General features: G+C 45.1%; 1 protein-coding gene across 1 annotated transcript in view; it reads left to right on the forward strand.

The window, feature by feature from the left end:
- susd2 (sushi domain containing 2) overlaps positions 1-11,816 on the forward strand; it is a 29,795-nt gene extending 17,979 nt beyond the window's left edge. The window contains exons 13-14 of the mRNA XM_034090781.2: positions 3,283-3,379; positions 10,658-11,816. Coding sequence (XP_033946672.1) covers positions 3,283-3,379; positions 10,658-10,703 — 143 coding nt within the window. The 3' untranslated portion in view covers positions 10,704-11,816. The remainder of the gene's footprint in view (positions 1-3,282; positions 3,380-10,657) is intronic.
- The last annotated feature ends 7,317 nt before the right edge of the window (positions 11,817-19,133 follow it).

Consider the following 19,133-nt stretch of genomic DNA (forward strand, 5'->3'; position numbering starts at 1 on the left):
AAGGACTACACAACTTCAGTCTGCTCACTTTTCCAGTCTAATAGCTGCTCGTGAACAACAGTGTCGAGATTAGGAGGTTTTGTTTGTGCTTATACACAGATCAATTATCTGATGAGGGTGTTTCCCTGCTTTGGTGAGGGCTGCTTATGTGTGTCAAGTCTGCTGCTTCCCCAAATGCGCCTAGTACTGTCCTCAACACATTTGATTGTGTGGAATCTATTAGAGAATTGGTTTTGCTATTTTTTCGCTAGACAATTCAAATCATGCTGTATTTGCTTTGTATAAATATTCGATTTTAAGAGTTTTTATCATATTAAAGGGGAGATATCCTGCTTATATTTTGTTTCATACTAGTTTTTGGGTTTCTACAAGGACATGTTTACATGCCTTACTGTTTATAAAAACACATTATATTTCTCATAGTGACATAGTTTGTATGATACGTTTCATTTAGGTGCCTGTCTCTTTAAGGCATCCTCATGAAAAATCGTACCCCTGCTCTGGATGGTCAGTGTTTCAGGGTCTTATGAATGCATTCACCATCTTGTCAGCCTTGCATGACTCTAACGGCACTGTAGCTGTGTTTTTGTGTACAGTTGCGACATCACAACCTTCATAAATCCTAACGGCTTGTTGAGGGCACAGTTTCTGAATATGAGATGTGTGATTTTTTTAAAGATGATTAAGGGTTTTGATTTGATTTGAGTTTCCCATCATTTATATTTCACCAACATTAACTTAAAAATAATAATAAAAAAGCGTTGAACATACTTATCTTTATCAGAAGAGTTGAAGATAAAACCAGAATGTATGACAAAGGTTTGGTTGAATATTCGTAGCTACAAAGTCCGCTGGATGCAGCTGCTTTTTGTTGGGTCTCTGCTGTGACCGCTCTAGCATTCTCCACTCTACTATTTTTATGAGTGAGGTCTGTTTTTTGTTTTATTGAACATTTTTAGGGTTTTAATAAGACACAGACACGCTGCTTATACAATATTATCATGAAATGTATGTCAAAGTAATTTCAAACATTTAAAAAAAAATCATATTTAGGCATTCAGCACCATCACCCATGACGGACAGTTGCTAATGACATACATTTCTGACAATTCATATCTAATATATAGATATTGGTAATAACATGGAAACATGTACATTCAGAGACACACACACCTGGCCTCAAGGTCCAGACCACAGGAAAGGTTAGCTGTTGAAGCTGAGTGTAATTCCTCAGGACACTTTTTTCTTCCAGAGCTGCTGCTGCTGTTGCTGCTGTGTGTCCACTTTATTTTCATATACCCCACATGAGTAACTTGGTATGGATCTCTAACCATCAATGGAGTCAACAAGCAGGTTTAGAGACAATACATGTTTTAGTTGGCTACTCCTCGGCTTTGTGTTATTGGATGTGTTTATTTAAATGATTGCTTGTTACGTTTGGAACATTTGATATCTGAAGTTTGACGTTTGATACATGGTTCAAATTCCAAGAATTCTTCCAACTATCATAATAAGGCAGGGTGAGCATGACAACCGTAGCTTTGTAAAGAGACACACTGTTACCAGGGAGAACAAATATCAACTGAATCATTTTAGGATGACATCAAGTCAGTCAAAAAACTCATCTCTATCTTAAGAAATGCTTTATGTGACAAGAATGTAGCTAAGGGGTCAATGGGCATGCTTTGGTTGTGAAAACAGTCTTGGATTACTGATCGGTATCGTCTGTTAGGGAACATTCCCCGGGAGATGGAAGGAGAGAAAGGGGCTTGAAATCAGAATTTACATTTTTGCAAGGTTTTTAATATGCTGCAAATTGGAGGAATAACATTTAAAATTGAATAATTTCCATAATAAACATACAAAAACAATACAGTTAATAGAGATAATTGATACACACTGCCATCTGTTTTCACCTTATCACCTTCTACTTGTTCAGTCCAGCCCCATGATGTCTGTCATGTGTAAATCCCTGCACAATGGAAGTGTAATGGTCCAAACTGAGTGCTATTGCTCCCCCTACTATTTGATCAATGCAGGAGAGTTCAGTGAAGTAATGAGATAGCTTTGGGGTTTTGCCAGCAGAAGAAAAGGAAAAAGCTGAATGTTAACCCCGATTGACCGCCAGTCCTCCACATGCTCCCTGTTCAGTTATACTCTGTGCAGCACCGATGTCGAAGGCTTTAGCGTCCAGCAGTTTGATGCCAGTGCTGCTGCATCCAAGGCCTGGTCATGTGTAGAGAAACTGATGCCTGTGCATCCATGTGTTTGATGTTCCAAGGCTGATGACATTTTAAAGGACCAGCACCTGCAGTGCATACCTGACAACTCTCTACCACACTTGACATATGTCCATGCACTCATGCGTTAGAGGATGACGGTGCTATGATAATGATCTTTCTCAGAATATCTGTATAATCGCCTGCCTTACAAAAACAACTCCTGACTTAGTATACTGTAGGTATATTCAAATAGATTGGAAAATGATTTACTGAACTTGCAAATAACCCAAGGAAAGTTTCAGATGTTATAGTTTGATCCCAATATTACCAAAGGATCTACAAACAATGTTAAGCTAACTGTGAAAATCCATCAAATCAAAGCTGTTTCAGTCCATCCAATCCATAGGTGAAGTACCTTACACGTGTATTCCCTCTAATAGCCAACAGGGGACAGCTGGTTGCAAAAGTCTGTTCACAATTACAATAAGAAATATTGGTACTTTACTATTTTTATTAAGGCAAACCTCTGAAAAATACAGTGAATGCTTTCTGTTTACAACACAAAGGTAATGGTTAGATTTCCATTGACTGCAAGGGTAGGTGAGGCTATTTAACGGTCACATCTGATCGAGCTTCACATGTACATATTTACATTTACTGTAATCACAGCTATTGTTTCTGTTAACATAGACCAACACCATGGCTACTAAGTCCAGAAAAACCTAGCAAGTTTGTGCCTAATCCTTTATTTAGATACAACAGACTGAGCATGAATGTACATGTTAGCCACACCTAGCTACAAACTGCTACACCCAACCTTACCTAGGAACGCCGAACACTGTTCGCACTTCGCGCAACTGTGATCTACTGAGCAGCTTCACCCGATTCCTTGCTCAAAGGAAACGTGACTGTTTATTGATCTTTTCTCATCAGTTTCCCCTCTAACATCACACCTCTAACATCACTGCTTTAGTAGTTGAGGCTTGAGGAGGAAGGGGTTGTGGGAAAGGGTCAATGGCTGACTGCAGTTACTAATTCTGTGTTGGTATGACTCTTGCAGATGATAACGTGAGGTTTGTTCTTGGTGCTGTCGGTTCCGTCTCTGCACTGGTCATGATGGCAGTAATGATCAACCTGCACAACAGGAAACAAGTCAGGTGAGTTCACACAAGATATACTTCACAGACAATTCAATTTCTCTACTAGTGCGAACAAAATCAATATGCAATCCAAAATAAGCACTTACTAAATCCGTGTTAGGATTTATAATGCCCTCTTCAACAATTGTCCTTTACACTTCGAGATTTGTCTTGACAGATGAGAAGCGCTATATAAATTAAATATATTATTATTATTATTATTATTATTACACTTCATTGCTGCTGCAGATATAATCTCTCAGGCCCAATTTCAAAATGAAAAGTGTAGTTTTTTTATTACCTAGCTAACAACACAATTGAACATTAAAGGTTGTCACAGTGGGGGCACAAAATACAAATATGAACCTGAAAATGTGCACAACAGGGCCCCTTTAAAGTGGTCATTCTCAATATTTCAGTCCAGGCTGATTTAACAATATTCGTTGGGGGTGTGGGGGGGTGTGGGGGGTAGTACATGAGAGGAGAATATATACAATGGAGGAGCAACTGGCGGATCTGTTTATAGGTAAGTCGCTGTTTTCATAAAGAAGACGGCAGTAGTTTTCCACACAACAGCAGGGTACAATAAAAGAAGGTGGTTACCTCGCTGGAAGTTGGAATTCTCCAGCGTATCGCCCGCAGCTCTTCATCTACCACTCATTGTGGCTGCTCCGTCTTGCTGAAAATGAGCGCTGTGATGTTTTATATATGCACTTTTATTAAACGAAGGCGGTTAACGCATTCACTGCTTTTCCTTCTTCTAAAAAAACCGCTAACCCGTGTTTGAACGTGGTGCAGACTTACATTACAGTGCAGTACACCAGTGACGGTAATAACAATATGTAAATGCATGAATGTGCTCTTTAGTGGGGAAGGCAAGTTAAAAGAAAGAAGAAATATGGCAAACTTTTAAAAAAGCCTTTAATCATGAAGGCTACTTCATAGTGGGTGACCTCGAAGAAGCTTGTTTGTTCTGCTTGGTGTGGATTGTTAACTCGGCTCTATTCTAACATGTAGAAGCACGGTGTATGTTTCAGAAGTTCACTATGAAACAGCCATCTGATTAAAGGCTTTTAACTATTTGCCAGAAGAGTGCGTTGGACCTTTCTTCTTCTTAGATAGATTATATGTTGGATATGGGAGGCACTTCTCATCTTGTGAACACCGGTGCATAGCTAGAGGTATTCTTTCCCTCCCATTTCCTCCCAATAGTCACAAAAACACAAAAGCAATGAATCCCACCTGCCTGTTTGATATCCAACATGTCCCAGCCTCTTAACTGTTGCACATAATTCTTCTTTCGGATCTGATCAAACCAAATAAACCTGTATGCCCTGAAGGATCCTACTTATGACTGCAGTCCAGAGAAACGAGAGGCTAACAGTACTCCTGGGCGTATATGAGCTAATTAAAGGCCTGTTTTATGGGCTCATAGACTTCAATTGGGCTTTCCCCCCTCCATAACTCCTGCAGAGGGAAGAAAAAAAGATAGATGTCAGGAGTCAAGAGGGACCTCCCGCTCCCAGCAGCACTTGGGGCAGGAGGGCGTTGAAACTGCCGTGTTTTTAAAGTTGTGAGGGCAAGGAGCGAGCACACCTGCCCTCTGTTAAAGCCTTGATCACGGGAGGCCAGGTGTAAAAATAAACGAAGAGTGTCAAGAGGTCCGTAGATGTGAGGGAGGTGATCTCACACACACACGACATGGCGGTACACATGCAGAGCGGGGACACACACAGCCAGGAAACATATTGTGCATACAGTAGCCTAAATGCATGACGAGAAATCGTATACATCCCTTGATTGTGAGTGGTCACACAGACACGCATGAGCACACATACGCACACACTCCCCTAACAACATGTGCAGACACAGTGAGTCTTCCCAACATCAGAAGCAAAGCAGGATGGAAGTGGCGGGGGTCTTACTGTGTTTCAGATCATGTCTGGGTTGCCTGTCTGGTGGAAAGAGTTAGTGATACTTCACAAGTGTGTGTGTGTGTGTGTGTGTGTGTGTGTGTGTGTGTGTGTGTGTGTGTGTGTGTGTGTGTGTGTGTGTGTGTGTGTGTGTGTGTGTGTGTGTGTGTGTGTGTGTGTGTGTGTGTGTGTGTGTGTGTGTGTGTGTGTGTGTGTGTGCGACAGGTAGATAGTGGAGGCCTCCTGCGCCTCAGACTCAGATTCTCAGGGGTACTTTCCACATCTAGGGTTACTGCGCAGGTTCCAACAGGCCGGCTGGCAGCTCACCACAGGAGTAAGAAAGTCATTACACCGTAAGATGTGTGTGTGTGTGTGTGTGTGTGTGTGTGTGTGTGTGTGTGTGTGTGTGTGTGTGTGTGTGTGTGTGTGTGTGTGTGTGTGTGTGTGTGTGTGTGTGTGTGTGTGTGTGTGTGTGTGTGTGTGTGTGTGTGTGTGTGTGTGTGTGTGTGTGTGTGTGTGTGTGTGTGTGTACCATCACGTCTATTCCACTTCTGCTATATGACACATCAGTAAGTCAGAGAGGGGCTTTGTCTGAACCTGGTGAAGGGTTCAAGCCGGATAGAGGGAGGGAGCACATTTAGCATACTTTCCAAACACCAAATGCAAAGCAGCAGCTAGAATAGTATCAAACTAAAGAAATGATAGAACTTCTCAAAAGCAATGGGAGAACAATATCATCACAGAGTGGATACATGTTAAAGGATAAATGATGCAAACATTTGAATTAGTACTTAATGTTTTAGGTTCATCATTATGGCCAAAGTCGCATTTGGACAGGATTATTATTACAAAGGGAGGGGGTCAGGACATCTTCCCCCTCCACCCTTGTCATTTTAAATAGTGGCTGATATGCTGCAGGTAAACTCTGAGTTATTTTAATATTGGTAACAGTTAGAAACCGTTTTGCTTGCCTTAGTGTTGAACACTTGGATATAAAAAGGACTTCCAGGCATGCATACATTTAAAATAAAATGCTTTTACTTTGTGCGTTCATGATGACACACAAGCACGTCACTGCACGAGGCTGCATACATTTGGCGTGGTCTAATACGTGATGTCTCGTTCCAAACATTAACTTACGTTAAACATAAAATATCTAAGGTCTGTTAACAATTAACCCGCTAAACACACTAACTGGTTGTTTGCATTTTTGTAGAGAGAGATAGAGGACTGTGGATTTTGTTCCCCATTTCTCGTTTTAAATGTGTGATGGCACGGAGCTTTCTTCATGATCAGCATAGAGAGAAATAACTATTACAACAGCTAAGAACTCTTTGAATGGACACACCATGGATGACATGCAGATTGAGTCCAATGTGATGGTGATTTTAATCAAAGGACCATTGAGCTTATCTCCACACGGGTCTCCTCGGGGACGCTTCTTGGTGAAGTTCAGAAGATGATTGTCATGATCTTGTTAACCTGTAAAGTAATATAGTCCAGCAGCAAGTCCTCAAAAAAGGCTTTAGTTTTCGAGATACCCTTACCCGAGGTAGAACAAATTACAACAATGTTTTTTCTTATCTTTAGGGTCTCCCATTAATGAAATTGATTGTTGTCAAATTTTATTTTGGGGGAAAAAATGTTTTTTTGGTTGTTTTTTAGAACTACCCCAATCCCTGAAAAAGAGCCAAATTAGACCAGGCCGAATGGGAAAGGTGACAAGAAAGCCCACAACTTGAGAATGACAACTCTTTTCCTCTTCAGATTTACTGAGGTATGAACCAGGTGGCTTTCCTACTTCACCAAATAGTCAGACAATTATTTAACTAAAAAAATACTGAATTATAGTCCTGTAAACTTAGTTTAGTTTAGACGGAAATTGTACTTTTGGTGATAGGAACATAGCACTCAATCACTTTTCTCTCATTTATCAGAAAAACAGAAATCCCTAAAAAAGATATACCATTACTGAATTGTCTAGGGTGCTATTGAACACTAACCAGTAGTTGTATGGAAATATCTGGTACAGTTCTATTTCAAATGAGATTTCTTTAGACATAGGCCTACCTCTTCTCTGAGACAGTCACATTCCGAATGGGCGATAAGTGGCAGCACAATAGCCTATAAGTTAAGAATGCTCACTCTGATGGTCATTATATTTCCAAATAGTCAGAATAAGAGTAATCCAATACAATAAAGTGTATTAGTTCTAAATTGCAAGCCTCTAAAACATAGGTGTAATAGTACAGGTTGTATTGAAACTGGAACCTTAATTACAAAGTACAGTATACTGGAATTTCTCAAAGAGGCCGTTTAGTTGGAGATGGTCCTGAAGCTGGGCGGAAACCACATGTCTAACTGTCTACCAGCATGTCATGCACTCACTGGCTGTGGCACAACAAGTAGTTTGTACCGAATAGGAAAGACAACAGCATTCACCAAACTCAAGACCCATCTCAGCGAGCTCAAAGATCTGGCACATTTTGGACTCTGCCAGCTTGGAAGAGTCTTTGCCAGTCGCAAGAGAATTTGCGCTTCTGCTATATGGAAAAAAGGAAATTGGACTGATGTGCACAAACTTGAATGAACTGAGGTTCATAATTGCATCAACAACAGATGCAGCCTCGGAAAATCTTCCGTCAACAGAAGATGCATTTCAACAACATGTGTAAAGAGCAATGTTTCAGACAGCGATGGTGTCACAGCCCGAACCCGAACCCTTGCTATGGAGTACTGTTGGCAAGGGGTGGATTGTCAGAGATGGGGCCATTCAACCAGTGCTATTTACAAAACCCCAGCACCTACAGACCTGAGAGACATTACTCACTTGTATTGCAAAGTGTGGAGAGAGTGGAGAGTGCCAGCACCTCTCTGTTGGCCTTCCCTGCACCTGCTGTACTGAATGTCAACATGTGTCCCCTAACGCTCCCTCCACTGGCTTCCGGTAACTGCTAGAATCCACTTCAAGACACTGGTACTTGCGTACCATGCTGCGAATGGATCTGGCCCTTCCTACATCCAGGACATGGTTAAACCGTACACCCCAGCACGTGCTCTACGTTCTGCATCAACCAAACGACTCGCTGCACCCTCGCTGCGAGGGGGACCCAAGTTCCCATCAGCAAAAACACGTGGGTTTGCTATCCTGGCTCCAAAATGGTGGAATGAGCTCCCCATTGAAATCAGGACCGCAGAAAGCTTACACACCTTCCGGCGCAGACTGAAAACTCATCTCTTTCGACTCCACTTCGAGCGATAGAATGACTAACAAAGAACTGCTAACAGAGCACTTATATACTAATAAAGGACTGGCTTAGCCAGTTGAGCAGCACTTGAAACGATTGGCTCTTTGAAACCTGATGTTCTTATATGATTCTGTTTTCCTCAAGGTTGTGTCTTCCTGGTCGAATGTACTTATTGTAAGTCGCTTTGGATAAAAGCGTCAGCTAAATGCAATGTAATGTAATGAGGAACCTGACATTTAACCTTATATTCTAGTATCTATATACTTGACCTCTCACAGAATTATTTGATGAATTGTATACTGTACTTTGAATTAAGGTTCCAGTTTCAATACAACCTGTACTATTACACCTATATGTTAGAGGCTTGCAATTTAGAACTAATACACTTTATTGTATTGGGTTACTCTTATTCTGACTATTTGGTGACGTAGTTCATCCGCCTGGTATTTCCCTCTCCAAATATGATGACCATCAGAGTGAGCATTCTTAACTTATAGGCTATTGTGCTGCCACTTATCCCCCATTCGGAATGTGACAGTCTCAGAGAAGAGGTAGGCCTATGTCTAAAGAAATCTCATTTGCAATAGAACTGTACCAGATATTTCCATACTGGTTAGTGTTCAATAGCACCCTAGACAATTCAGTAATGGTATATTTTTTTTAGGGATTTCTGTTTTTCTGATAAATGAGAGAAAAGTGATGGAGTCCTATGTTCCTATCACCACAATTTCCGTCTAAACTAAAGCTAAGTTTACAGGACTATAATTCAGTATTTTTTTAGTTAAATAATTGTCTGACTATTTGGTGAAGTAGGAAAGCCACCTGGTTCATACCTCAGCTAATCGGAAGAGGAAAAGAGTTGTCATTCTCAAGTTGTGGGCTTTCTTATCACCTTTCCCATTCGGCCTGGTCTAATTTGGCTCTTTTTCAGGGATTGGGGTAGTTCTAAAGAACAACCAAAAAAACATTGTTTCCCCCAAAATAAAATTTGACAACAATCAATTTCATTAATGGGAGACCCTAAAGATAAGAAAAAACATTGTTGTCATTTGTTCTACCTCGGGTAAGGGTATCTCAAAATCAGTGGCGAACCGTGTCTATCACAACTGGACACACACACCCCCCGCCGCCACCCCTCCGCGGCATTATAATGTCCGTCTTCTCACTGAATTGTCGTCTTGAAAAGGGTACTCACAACAATTCCGCAACAACTTCATCTTCACCTGTTGCACTTGTCATTTCAACGTTAAAAACAATAAAACGGCATGAATTGCTTCGTCGCATTCATCTAGATCCTCTGTCTCGAGTCAGTTAACTAGCGGGCCTTCTAGAATACCCTGGAACCGAGGGAAACTCTGAAAGAATACGCCCATTGGCTACACATCAATATATGATTGGTTGATCAAACTCTCATTCAGTGCAACGGCCAGGGCATTCTATCAAGGATGTAGAATGAATACCTTGGTTGAAGGATATTCTACCCAGAGACCCAGAACAAGATCTGATTGGTTGCTTTCTTTTCTAACACAAAACCACTGAAATGCGTAGTGCATGATCCGAGAAGGACAAACAAATCAACGTAACACTGTAATATTACAGATCAACATCACGGATACGATTCTCATTTATTCATTTTATATACATTTTATTACATTTTTTGTGTTCCAGGGTATTCTCTGAATACCTTGAAGGCCCTGACGGTTCGCCACACTGCTCAAAATCTGAGGGCCCTTCCTGATAGACTAATAGTGATTAAACAAACCAACTAACGCATTATTTGTTTAAATACAATGGCAGTTCTCAGTCCGCTCTACATGTATGTCACTATTAATAAGAGTAATAAAGCGCTTTTATTGAGAACCGAGTTGAAAATGATCCCTGCCCTGATGCATGGTCACCATACATTTTTCCTGCGGTCAGTTTTGATTCAACAAGTGCTCGCCATTACGTCACTTATTCTACTCCCATGGAGCAGCAGGGCATGCAGTCTGGAGGGCTATTTCCCCAAAATAATTGTCGAAAGGTGAGGATAACTAGCTTGGAAATACCCAAATAGAAAATCGTGGTGTGTTTCCTTTTGAATTGCAAAGTTGTAAAAGCTGTTTCAGTGACTCTTCTTTCATATTTGTTTTCAGAGAGAAGAAGGAGGAGCGGAAGGAGACTCAAGAACAAACTTGTTAAACTTTTCTTTCGGATTATGGATCACACAACCCCACATTCAACTTTGTGTCCTTTGGCAACGATCATGTCAGGGACTCATCCTGTGGAAATCATATGCTGTCTGTTAAGGAATAATTTGCCTAGATATTCAACCTTCGACACAGATCATCATTTTCTCCTCTCACTGTCTCTTTTCCCATGGCATACTGTAGGTCTACGGCCTTGGGTATTGCTGCTATCTCTTTTAAGCGGGAGCAGCTTGGGCGCATTGTTGTTGCCAGTCTATGACAGAGCACAAGTCGCCATGAGGTAGTTTACTGTTCAGGGACGAAGGTTCCCTGGCGCGCATTCTTTTCTATGGACGAGAGCTCTAGTTAGATTCAGGGTCCATAATGTTTAGTCTCACTGATGAAGAATGTTGATTATTACACTCTGAACTAGTTAAAACCTCGAGCTACGGAAATAATTCTTTAGAATTGGTTTGGCAATGGCTGTGTCAACTCGTGACACAGCACCTGTCTTGTCAACTCTCCGCCCGAAACTCCAAATAAACCATCAGTGTTTCACATCAAAGCTCCAACTCTCCTCGTGTCTCTCTTGCGGCTTTCACACCAGCGCTTTTCCCTTTCTAGCTCCGAGCGGGAGCTTTTCTGATTCAGCTCCGGTTTCCCTTTTCAGCTCCCGCTCTGTTCAATCAATCAATCAATCAATGTTTATTTATATAGCCCAATATCACAAATGTTACATTTGTCTCAGTGGTCTTCACAGTGTGTACAGAATATCAGTATGACAATACGACACCCTCTGACCTTAGACCCTCACATCGTACAAGGAAAAACTTCCAAAGAAAACCCAGTTTACCCAGTGTTCACACCGCCCACTGGCGCCCCAGAGCTGCCCCTGCTGCGTCATGACGTCACCGTTTACATCGCTTATTTGCTCCCCAACCGCAGCCATTACGGCGCTCACAACAACAACAACAACGGGGAACTGCGTCGGGTCGATGATCGTGTTGCTTTTAATCACACGAAGCCAGAATAAATTGAATAACGACTTCTCCAACCGTATGTTCTGAACAGTGAATATGAACTGCTACCATCTAATCGGAGATACAGGGTCCCACGATTCAATAAAGTCAGACTGAAGCACTCCTTTGTGCATCAGTCTGTCCTCACAGTAAACACAGAGCTAAATCCCAGACCAAATGCACGCTGAAGGCTCTTTGAGCATGTTTTTCTCTCACTGATTGTGCTGTTATGTTAAATGTTTGTGTTTCATGTATTTGTGTATACATATTTGTCTGTTGATGTTGGACATGGAGCTGCTGTGACGTACGTAAGTCAAATTTCAGACTTGATCTGACAATAAAGTAATATCGTATCGTATCGTATCGTTATACTTTGCTCCAGAGTGCCGTGGTTCATTGTTTATTAATGTGTTTCTGCAGCATTTACCGACCGCTGCAGTATTGGCTGCTCTTCCACAGGAGTTTATTCTCCCGTTAGCTCCCGTTAGCTCACACTGCAGCGGCCGCTCTAAAGTATTCACTGTCCGACTCACACAAGCAGCTGATGCATATCCCCAGTTCCCCTTAGCCTAAGTGAATGTGTGTCAGTCTGAATTGACGCTGTTTGGTATCACAACGCTGTTATGAAAGTTTCTCTGGTATAAAACGGGTGGTGTTAGCATAGCAACCGAAGCTAAACTGACTACTTGCATCCGATAGCTGCAATAATACAAAACAACATGTCTGCCTCTCTCCACAATGATCGATAACAGTGAAGGTACAAATAAACAGAATCACACGAAGCCTGGTTAGTGTTGCCTGACTTTATAAAGTGTGTTTATAGGCACTACTGCTTGTAGGCAGGAATAACAGTCGACCCATGTTCATGGGAGATGGGTTTCGTTTCCTGCACGCCTCGACGTAAGAGAGACGTAAGCGACGCCACCTCTTAGCTCCGAAGCTCTTGCCTCTAGACCGACAATTTTTTGGAGCTGTAAGTGAACCCGATTCCGGAGCTAAGAGCCGGCGCGGTGTGAACAGGAAAAACCAGCGCTTTTCAGGCTCCAGCTCCGAGCCGGAGCTGAAAAAGCGCTGGTGTGAAAGGGGCATCTGAGTCCTGACTCTCCATTGCTACAGAAGTTTCCCCCACACTGTCATGTTGTTTGTTGGGAAGGTGGTCTTCTTAACCTTATGACCTTATCAGGGAAAAACCTCAGGCGCTAGTTATGCTTACAGCGTGTTGCATGTTTTCCCTCTTGTTTAGTTTGGAAAACCTCCTGGCTGCGGTAAACGACACATGGGGTGTGGATTGAGGGAAATGCTGATGATTGTTTTTATATTCCCGTTTCTGCATGACTGAACGTCCTATCTTCACTAAGGAGAGAACTGTATAAATACTACACAGAGATATCATCATTACGATCAACACTCCCTTCTCCTGTTCCATTTAAAATAGGACCAGATGTGCTCATGTTCATGTCAAATGTGAAGCGAACCTAATCATTCTTTGGTTGAAAGACTTTGAACTCATGAAGCCTATGTGTGGGCTCAGAGCCTTCAGTCAAACTAAGGGGTTTGCTGAGTGACTGGGAAAGAAAAATCCACAAATGTTACATACTGTAAAGGTCACCTTTTTGCATTAAATCAACACTGGCTTTTTTAAGTGTCCTTTGTACTGTTGCTCATCTGCATTTGATGTAACTAATTTCTTCCATAAATATTTTCATTCAAATTAATGAAGGAATCAATCAATTAAATTGAGATAAAATCCTGCATGGTTTTATATCTTTAACAATCTGGCTATGTATCAAGTCATGTGTTCTCTCTCCGTCTGTTTGTGTGTGTTTAAGACTCAATTCCAGTTAAAGCTCAGTTTAGCATGACATAAAGGACTGTTGGTATACCAGAACCATGTTAAAGAACAATTAAAATATAAGAATTAAACAGGTTAGTTATCCTATCAGGTTGGCATAGACCATGGATGTATAACATAAAGAGAACTGGATACAGCGTGGGAGGCGACACCATTCATTCCTATAAGAGTTGCTCAGTGGCGCATGAAACCCAAAATGGAGCGACTGTATTTTTAAAAAGTACCCGGATCATCTGGAACTTTTTTCCCTAAAGGTAGGGACACACCAAGCTGAAACCAAAGAACTGACACAGACGGACCCCGACTGTTACATCTCCTGCGTCTTGGCCAACAGTCGCACTGGAACACACCGCAAAGACTTCAGCCGACGGCCAAGTAGCACGTACGAACTGCGCATGCGTGAGTGGCAATAACTCTCCTTACCAGCAGGCGGCGGTAGTGTGTATTCGTCATTCAAAAGAGGCAACAACCAGAAGACAGACTGCGTTATACACCGAGAGAAGAAGAACAGACTGCGTGATATAAAAAAACAACAAAAAGCATGTGCGTTCCATTTTCACTCTACAACGAGAAGCTCATGGGGTTTTCCCGAACCTGTGTCGAGAGCTGGAGTTAAATGAAATCTCAGATTTGCCTTCTTAATAGTTTGTTTGGGTCCCTCACTTCCATTTTGCTTCTCATGCACTGATTCGCTAGCTGAACAGCCAATCAGTGTGATTTATTTGACCGACAGATTCGACGTGTCGAATTTGGCAATTGGCCAAAAAGACACAACAGTGCTGGACACACCAATCTGAGTAGGGCGACAGGACGCTCATCGTCGGGCCTGACATCCATCAACGGCGAAAATCGGCTTGGTGTGTCCGGGGCTTTAGAGCAGATCTCCCTCTCTTTAATTAGTTAAATGGATGGAGAGGGAAAATAACTCTGGTTTCAGCTTTTAGTACATTTTAAAACTTTTAAAAAACGAATGATTTAAATGACAGCCTTAAAGGTGTTCTGACTGGGTAGTTTATTTAGCTAAAAAAAAAAATACGCTGATTTACAGACGTTTCTTCCCAATATAAATCAACAAGAAAAGGTACTTTTGGGTCAAAATTACGTCACGGATTAGCACGGACGTGTAGTACCACTGTTTGGCCATTAGGACCATTTGCTTCAGTGGCTGGCGCACTTCCTGTTGGCTTGGGATAGACCAAGCCCCCAGGAAGTGCGCCGGACTCAGATGGAAATATTCGTGCTGGCCAAACGGCGGTACTGCACATCCGTTTGGTTGCCAGGCCCGGAAACACTTTTTCCCATTGATTTACATGGGGGAAAGAATGGTCTGTAACTCGTTGGATAATTTTTTTTAAACTAAATAAACAACCCAGTATGAACACTTGTATAGCCCTTATTAAAAACATTCGTTCCTCAAGTTGTAAAAATGTGCTAATAACGTTATTCTGAGAGTTATTTCCCTCGGCATTATGAACGCGCATCTAACCCACGGGACCGCGCTGCCCGGCACGTTCAAGTTACGTGTTCAGCACTACATGAGTTTCTCTTTACCCATGGATGCAACGGACCCATATCGCCTTACTGCCAGCCCACGGATAATGCTGTAATAATGGATATATTGCACATGTTTGCTATAATTCATCATTTGTAAAATATTATACTACATGGGCTGTATGATGTAAATCTTGTACCGTAAATCTTGTATTAAATAAAGTTAATATTACCGACGTAGATTAACGTTCCTGTAGCTTCTTATTGCACTAACAAGTTTATTGCACTGTGTATATATATATATATATATATACAGTGCAATAATTATTTCATGCTAAATGAAGCTCTGTTGGATATCACTAGATCCTGTTACAGCATAATAGAAGTACATAACGATTGATGTGTACGTTAGCATAATTACTAGCTAGCCGCTAGCTGCTAACTGCATAATAACAAATCATTACCATGCTGTCATGAACGCACGGTGCTGTTACGTGTACGCAAATTGACGTGCTTGATGTGAACGAGCATGTTGGTTAAAGTTGCGCATGCGCTATGAATGCACATACGGGTACTTCTCAGGCATGCCGGGTAATCTGTGACGTTTCACTCTCTCAAAAGTTGGGCCATTTTATCATCATGCACTCATGAGCAACTCTCATAGGAATGAATGAGGCCCGCCTCCCACGCTGTATCCAGTTCTTATTATACATCCATGGGATAGACCCTGTCCTAAATAAAAAAAATGACTGCTGCACTGCTGTTAAGTTGTATGGCAATGACAGTGGGAACAACTCAAACAATGTGAAGAAACACACTCCTCAATGTCAGTCTTGGAAACAGTCTTACATGAGTGAGTGGATGAACGTCTCAACTCGAGGCGGAGTGAATGAACAACATGTGAACTAAAATGGCCGCTAAGCACTACCGGGTCAAAGCACGGCATATCCGGGCAGCAACAGCAGTGACGCTGCCCTCTTGTGGCCGGCGATAAACTCTTCATCCCCCCCAGACCGGAAAGCTATGGGACGGAATAGGTTAACGGTCTAAATCCAGCTGCCGGACTCGGGCTCGTAACGTGCAGGCAGCCTCCTCACGCGGCCTGGCCGAGTAGGCTGGGGCAGCATCGGTGGCGACTGCGGCACCGGTGCGCCCAGGAAGGCACCCGTAGGAACGGTGAGGTCAGAGGACGCCTCACCGGCAGGTGCCGGTGGGGAAGCGCCCATAGCCGAGTCGCGGGGTCCAACAGCCGGCCGCTGAGCGATCCCCTGGGGCGTCGCCCAGCCCGGGTGGATAGGTGGGGGCTGATGGTCCAGAGCAGCGGGCGGCGGCAAGGGCGCAGCCGGCTGCTCACGGGCGCAGGGTGTGGCCGGCGTATAGGCACGGAGGAAGCGCCGGTTGCGCAGTGTCAAACGTCCCGAACCGTCAACCCTGATCCGATACTGGTCGTGGCCCGGCGACTCCACCACGATCCCTGACCTGTCCCATTTATGGGGGCTTGGGCCTTGCTGGTTCTGGAGGAATACCCTTTCGCCGAGTGCCAATGGGCGGAGCGGTCTTGAGTGAGTCCCCAGAGACTCGGTGGTACGGGACATACGGGTCCGAAGGGCGTCCTCCTTCGCCGCCCATGCCTCGCGCCATAGCAGGCGGATGTGCGGGTTCGAGAACTTCTCGAGGCGGTTCACGAAGGAGAGCGAGCCACGAAGGGGGCGGCCGAAGATGATCTGCGCTGGCGAGAGGTTGCAGTCGGGGTCAGGCGTGTTTCGCAGCTGCAGCATAGCACGCAGGAAGCGGTCCTGATCAAGGCCGCCCGACGGGCCGGTGTTGGACATAAGGAGGCGCTTAGCGGTCTTAACCGCAACTTCTGCCCTCCCATTAGACTGCGGGAAGCTAACGGACGACACACGGTGTTTGACGTGCCATAAGCGGAGGAAATCCTCAGTGTGGCTCGCCTTGAATTCCGGACCACCGTCGCTCGAGAGCTCCTCCGGTACGCCGAAGGTGGCGAAGAATGAACGGAGGTGTTGGACCAGGCCAGCTGAGACCGCCAGGGCAGTACCCGCCGTAGAGCTCAGGACCTCTACCCAGCCCGAGAGACGGTCCCCGACAACTAGGTAGTGGCGGCCCCCATAGTCGAAGAAGTCAGCAAACACCGCCTCGAATGGCGTGGACGGGGGTGAGACGGCAGGGGGGGTGTAGCCGCCTGTGACGGAGCATTGCGGTTGCAGTCTGCACATCCGTCCCTGGTGGCCTGAATGTCCCCGGACATCCCGGGCCAGTAAACTATGGCTCGGGCATGCTGCCCCATCGCTGAGGTTCCCTGGTGGGCGGCATGGAGATGCTGAAGGACTCTCCCACGGAGGGATGGGGGGACCACGACGCGGTCCCGATAGAGCAGGACGCCGTCCTGTGCGTAGATGGACTCACAGACCGATGACAGACTCGCCAGGGCAGGGTCATTTACGTCAATCCCACCCTCCTGCTCGATGAGTTGGAGGAGGTGGCCGAGGCATCCGTCAGCTGCTGTCTCCCGTGCGAGGAGGGGCCAAGAGACGGCTCCGAGCTTCCCCGGTGCGTCGTCGCGGATGGAGGCATGAGGTGCTGACTCCACGCGGTCAGGCCCGCTCGGCAGCCCCAATGAGAGGCCGTTCGCTGAGCCCGAGGGGGAAGGATGCCTCGACGTGGCATCAGCGGCATAGTTGCTCTTGCCAGGCAGATGCACAATGTCAAAGCGCCATGGGAGGGTGCGCTGCTTGAGTCTAAACAGACGCGAGTTTGTGATCTCATCCAGCGTACGGTCGCCAAAGATCTTCACCAACGGCTTATGGTCGGTGACCACGACGAGTTGTTCGGACCCCTGCGTTGAAGTACCGGCGTCTGTTCCAGACCCCAGCGCCACAGCTAGGGCCTCTCCCTCGACGGCCCGCATAGCGTTGCTCCGCAGGGGACAGGAAACGTGAGCCGCGGGGTGATCCTCCATCCACCTGGACAGCAGTCCGGTATGCCCGAGGCACAGTGACAATGTTGCTGGAGCAGGAAGTAGCCAATGCCACGCATGGACCAGTCAGGGCGGAGGCAGGTACGCTTCTGCATGTCGTAGATCTCCACGCCCTCACGATGGCCTCCATTATGGCTTGCTTGGACGCCTGGAAGGCCTCCTCCAGAACGGGGGACCATAGCGTGGGCAGCGTGGGCTGAGGAACGGCTTAAATGGAGCCATCGTGTCACGCAACTGGGCGTAGTTGGCCACCTGGTTGACAAGGCCGAACCAACTCCTGATGTCCGTCGTGAGCTAGGGGTGGGGAAGTCCGGATGGCGTCCAAGTATTTCGGGAGCAGTTCGATGGTAGATTTCCGACACCCTGAAGCCAGCAAAATCGAACGCACCTCTCCGCGAACTGAAAACTTGTCTGAGTTCAACACGATTCCTGACCGGCCGACACGCGTCAGGAGTCGATGGTCCTCCACCAGTGTTGCTCCAGGTCGGTGTCATAGTGGATGGTATCATCCACGCAACGTTCCTTGCGTTCATAGTCCGAGAGGACGGCATCAAACCGACGGTTGTAGCCATCCCCTGATGACAGGAAACCCTGTGGTGCCCTAGTGTAGCGCCAACGGCCGAAGGGTGTGATGAAGGTAGTGAGGTGGCGATCCGACTCACGCAGGGGGACACTGTGGTAGCCGTTCCAGGCGTCCGTGACGGTCTTCCAGGTGCCCTTAGGGACGCGGCGTGCAAGGTGGAACGGGGACTCAGTGGCGAAGGTCTCACGTTGGCAGAACTTGTTAAGGGGGGAGAGGTCCACGGTCCTGCGTGGGGAGCCGTCGTGCTTCCGAGTGACTACCATACGATGGCACCACGTCACAGGCTCGCCGTATGGCACACGTTCAATGACCCCAAGGGCTTCGTCCCGCAGTAGGTCATCGTGGACCCTCCGCTGCCAGTGTAGAGGCACTGTAGCCGCGGTGTGACATGCCCTAGGCGTAGCTGCGGGGTCCACGTGCATCTCGATAGGTGGCCCCTCCATGCATGGTAGTGCTCGATGGGGGCAAGTATTGAACGTTGACGAGGCATATCTCCCGAG

This window comes from Pseudochaenichthys georgianus, chromosome 9 (assembly GCF_902827115.2).
Source record: "Pseudochaenichthys georgianus chromosome 9, fPseGeo1.2, whole genome shotgun sequence".
NCBI classification, from domain to species: Eukaryota; Metazoa; Chordata; class Actinopteri; order Perciformes; family Channichthyidae; genus Pseudochaenichthys; species Pseudochaenichthys georgianus.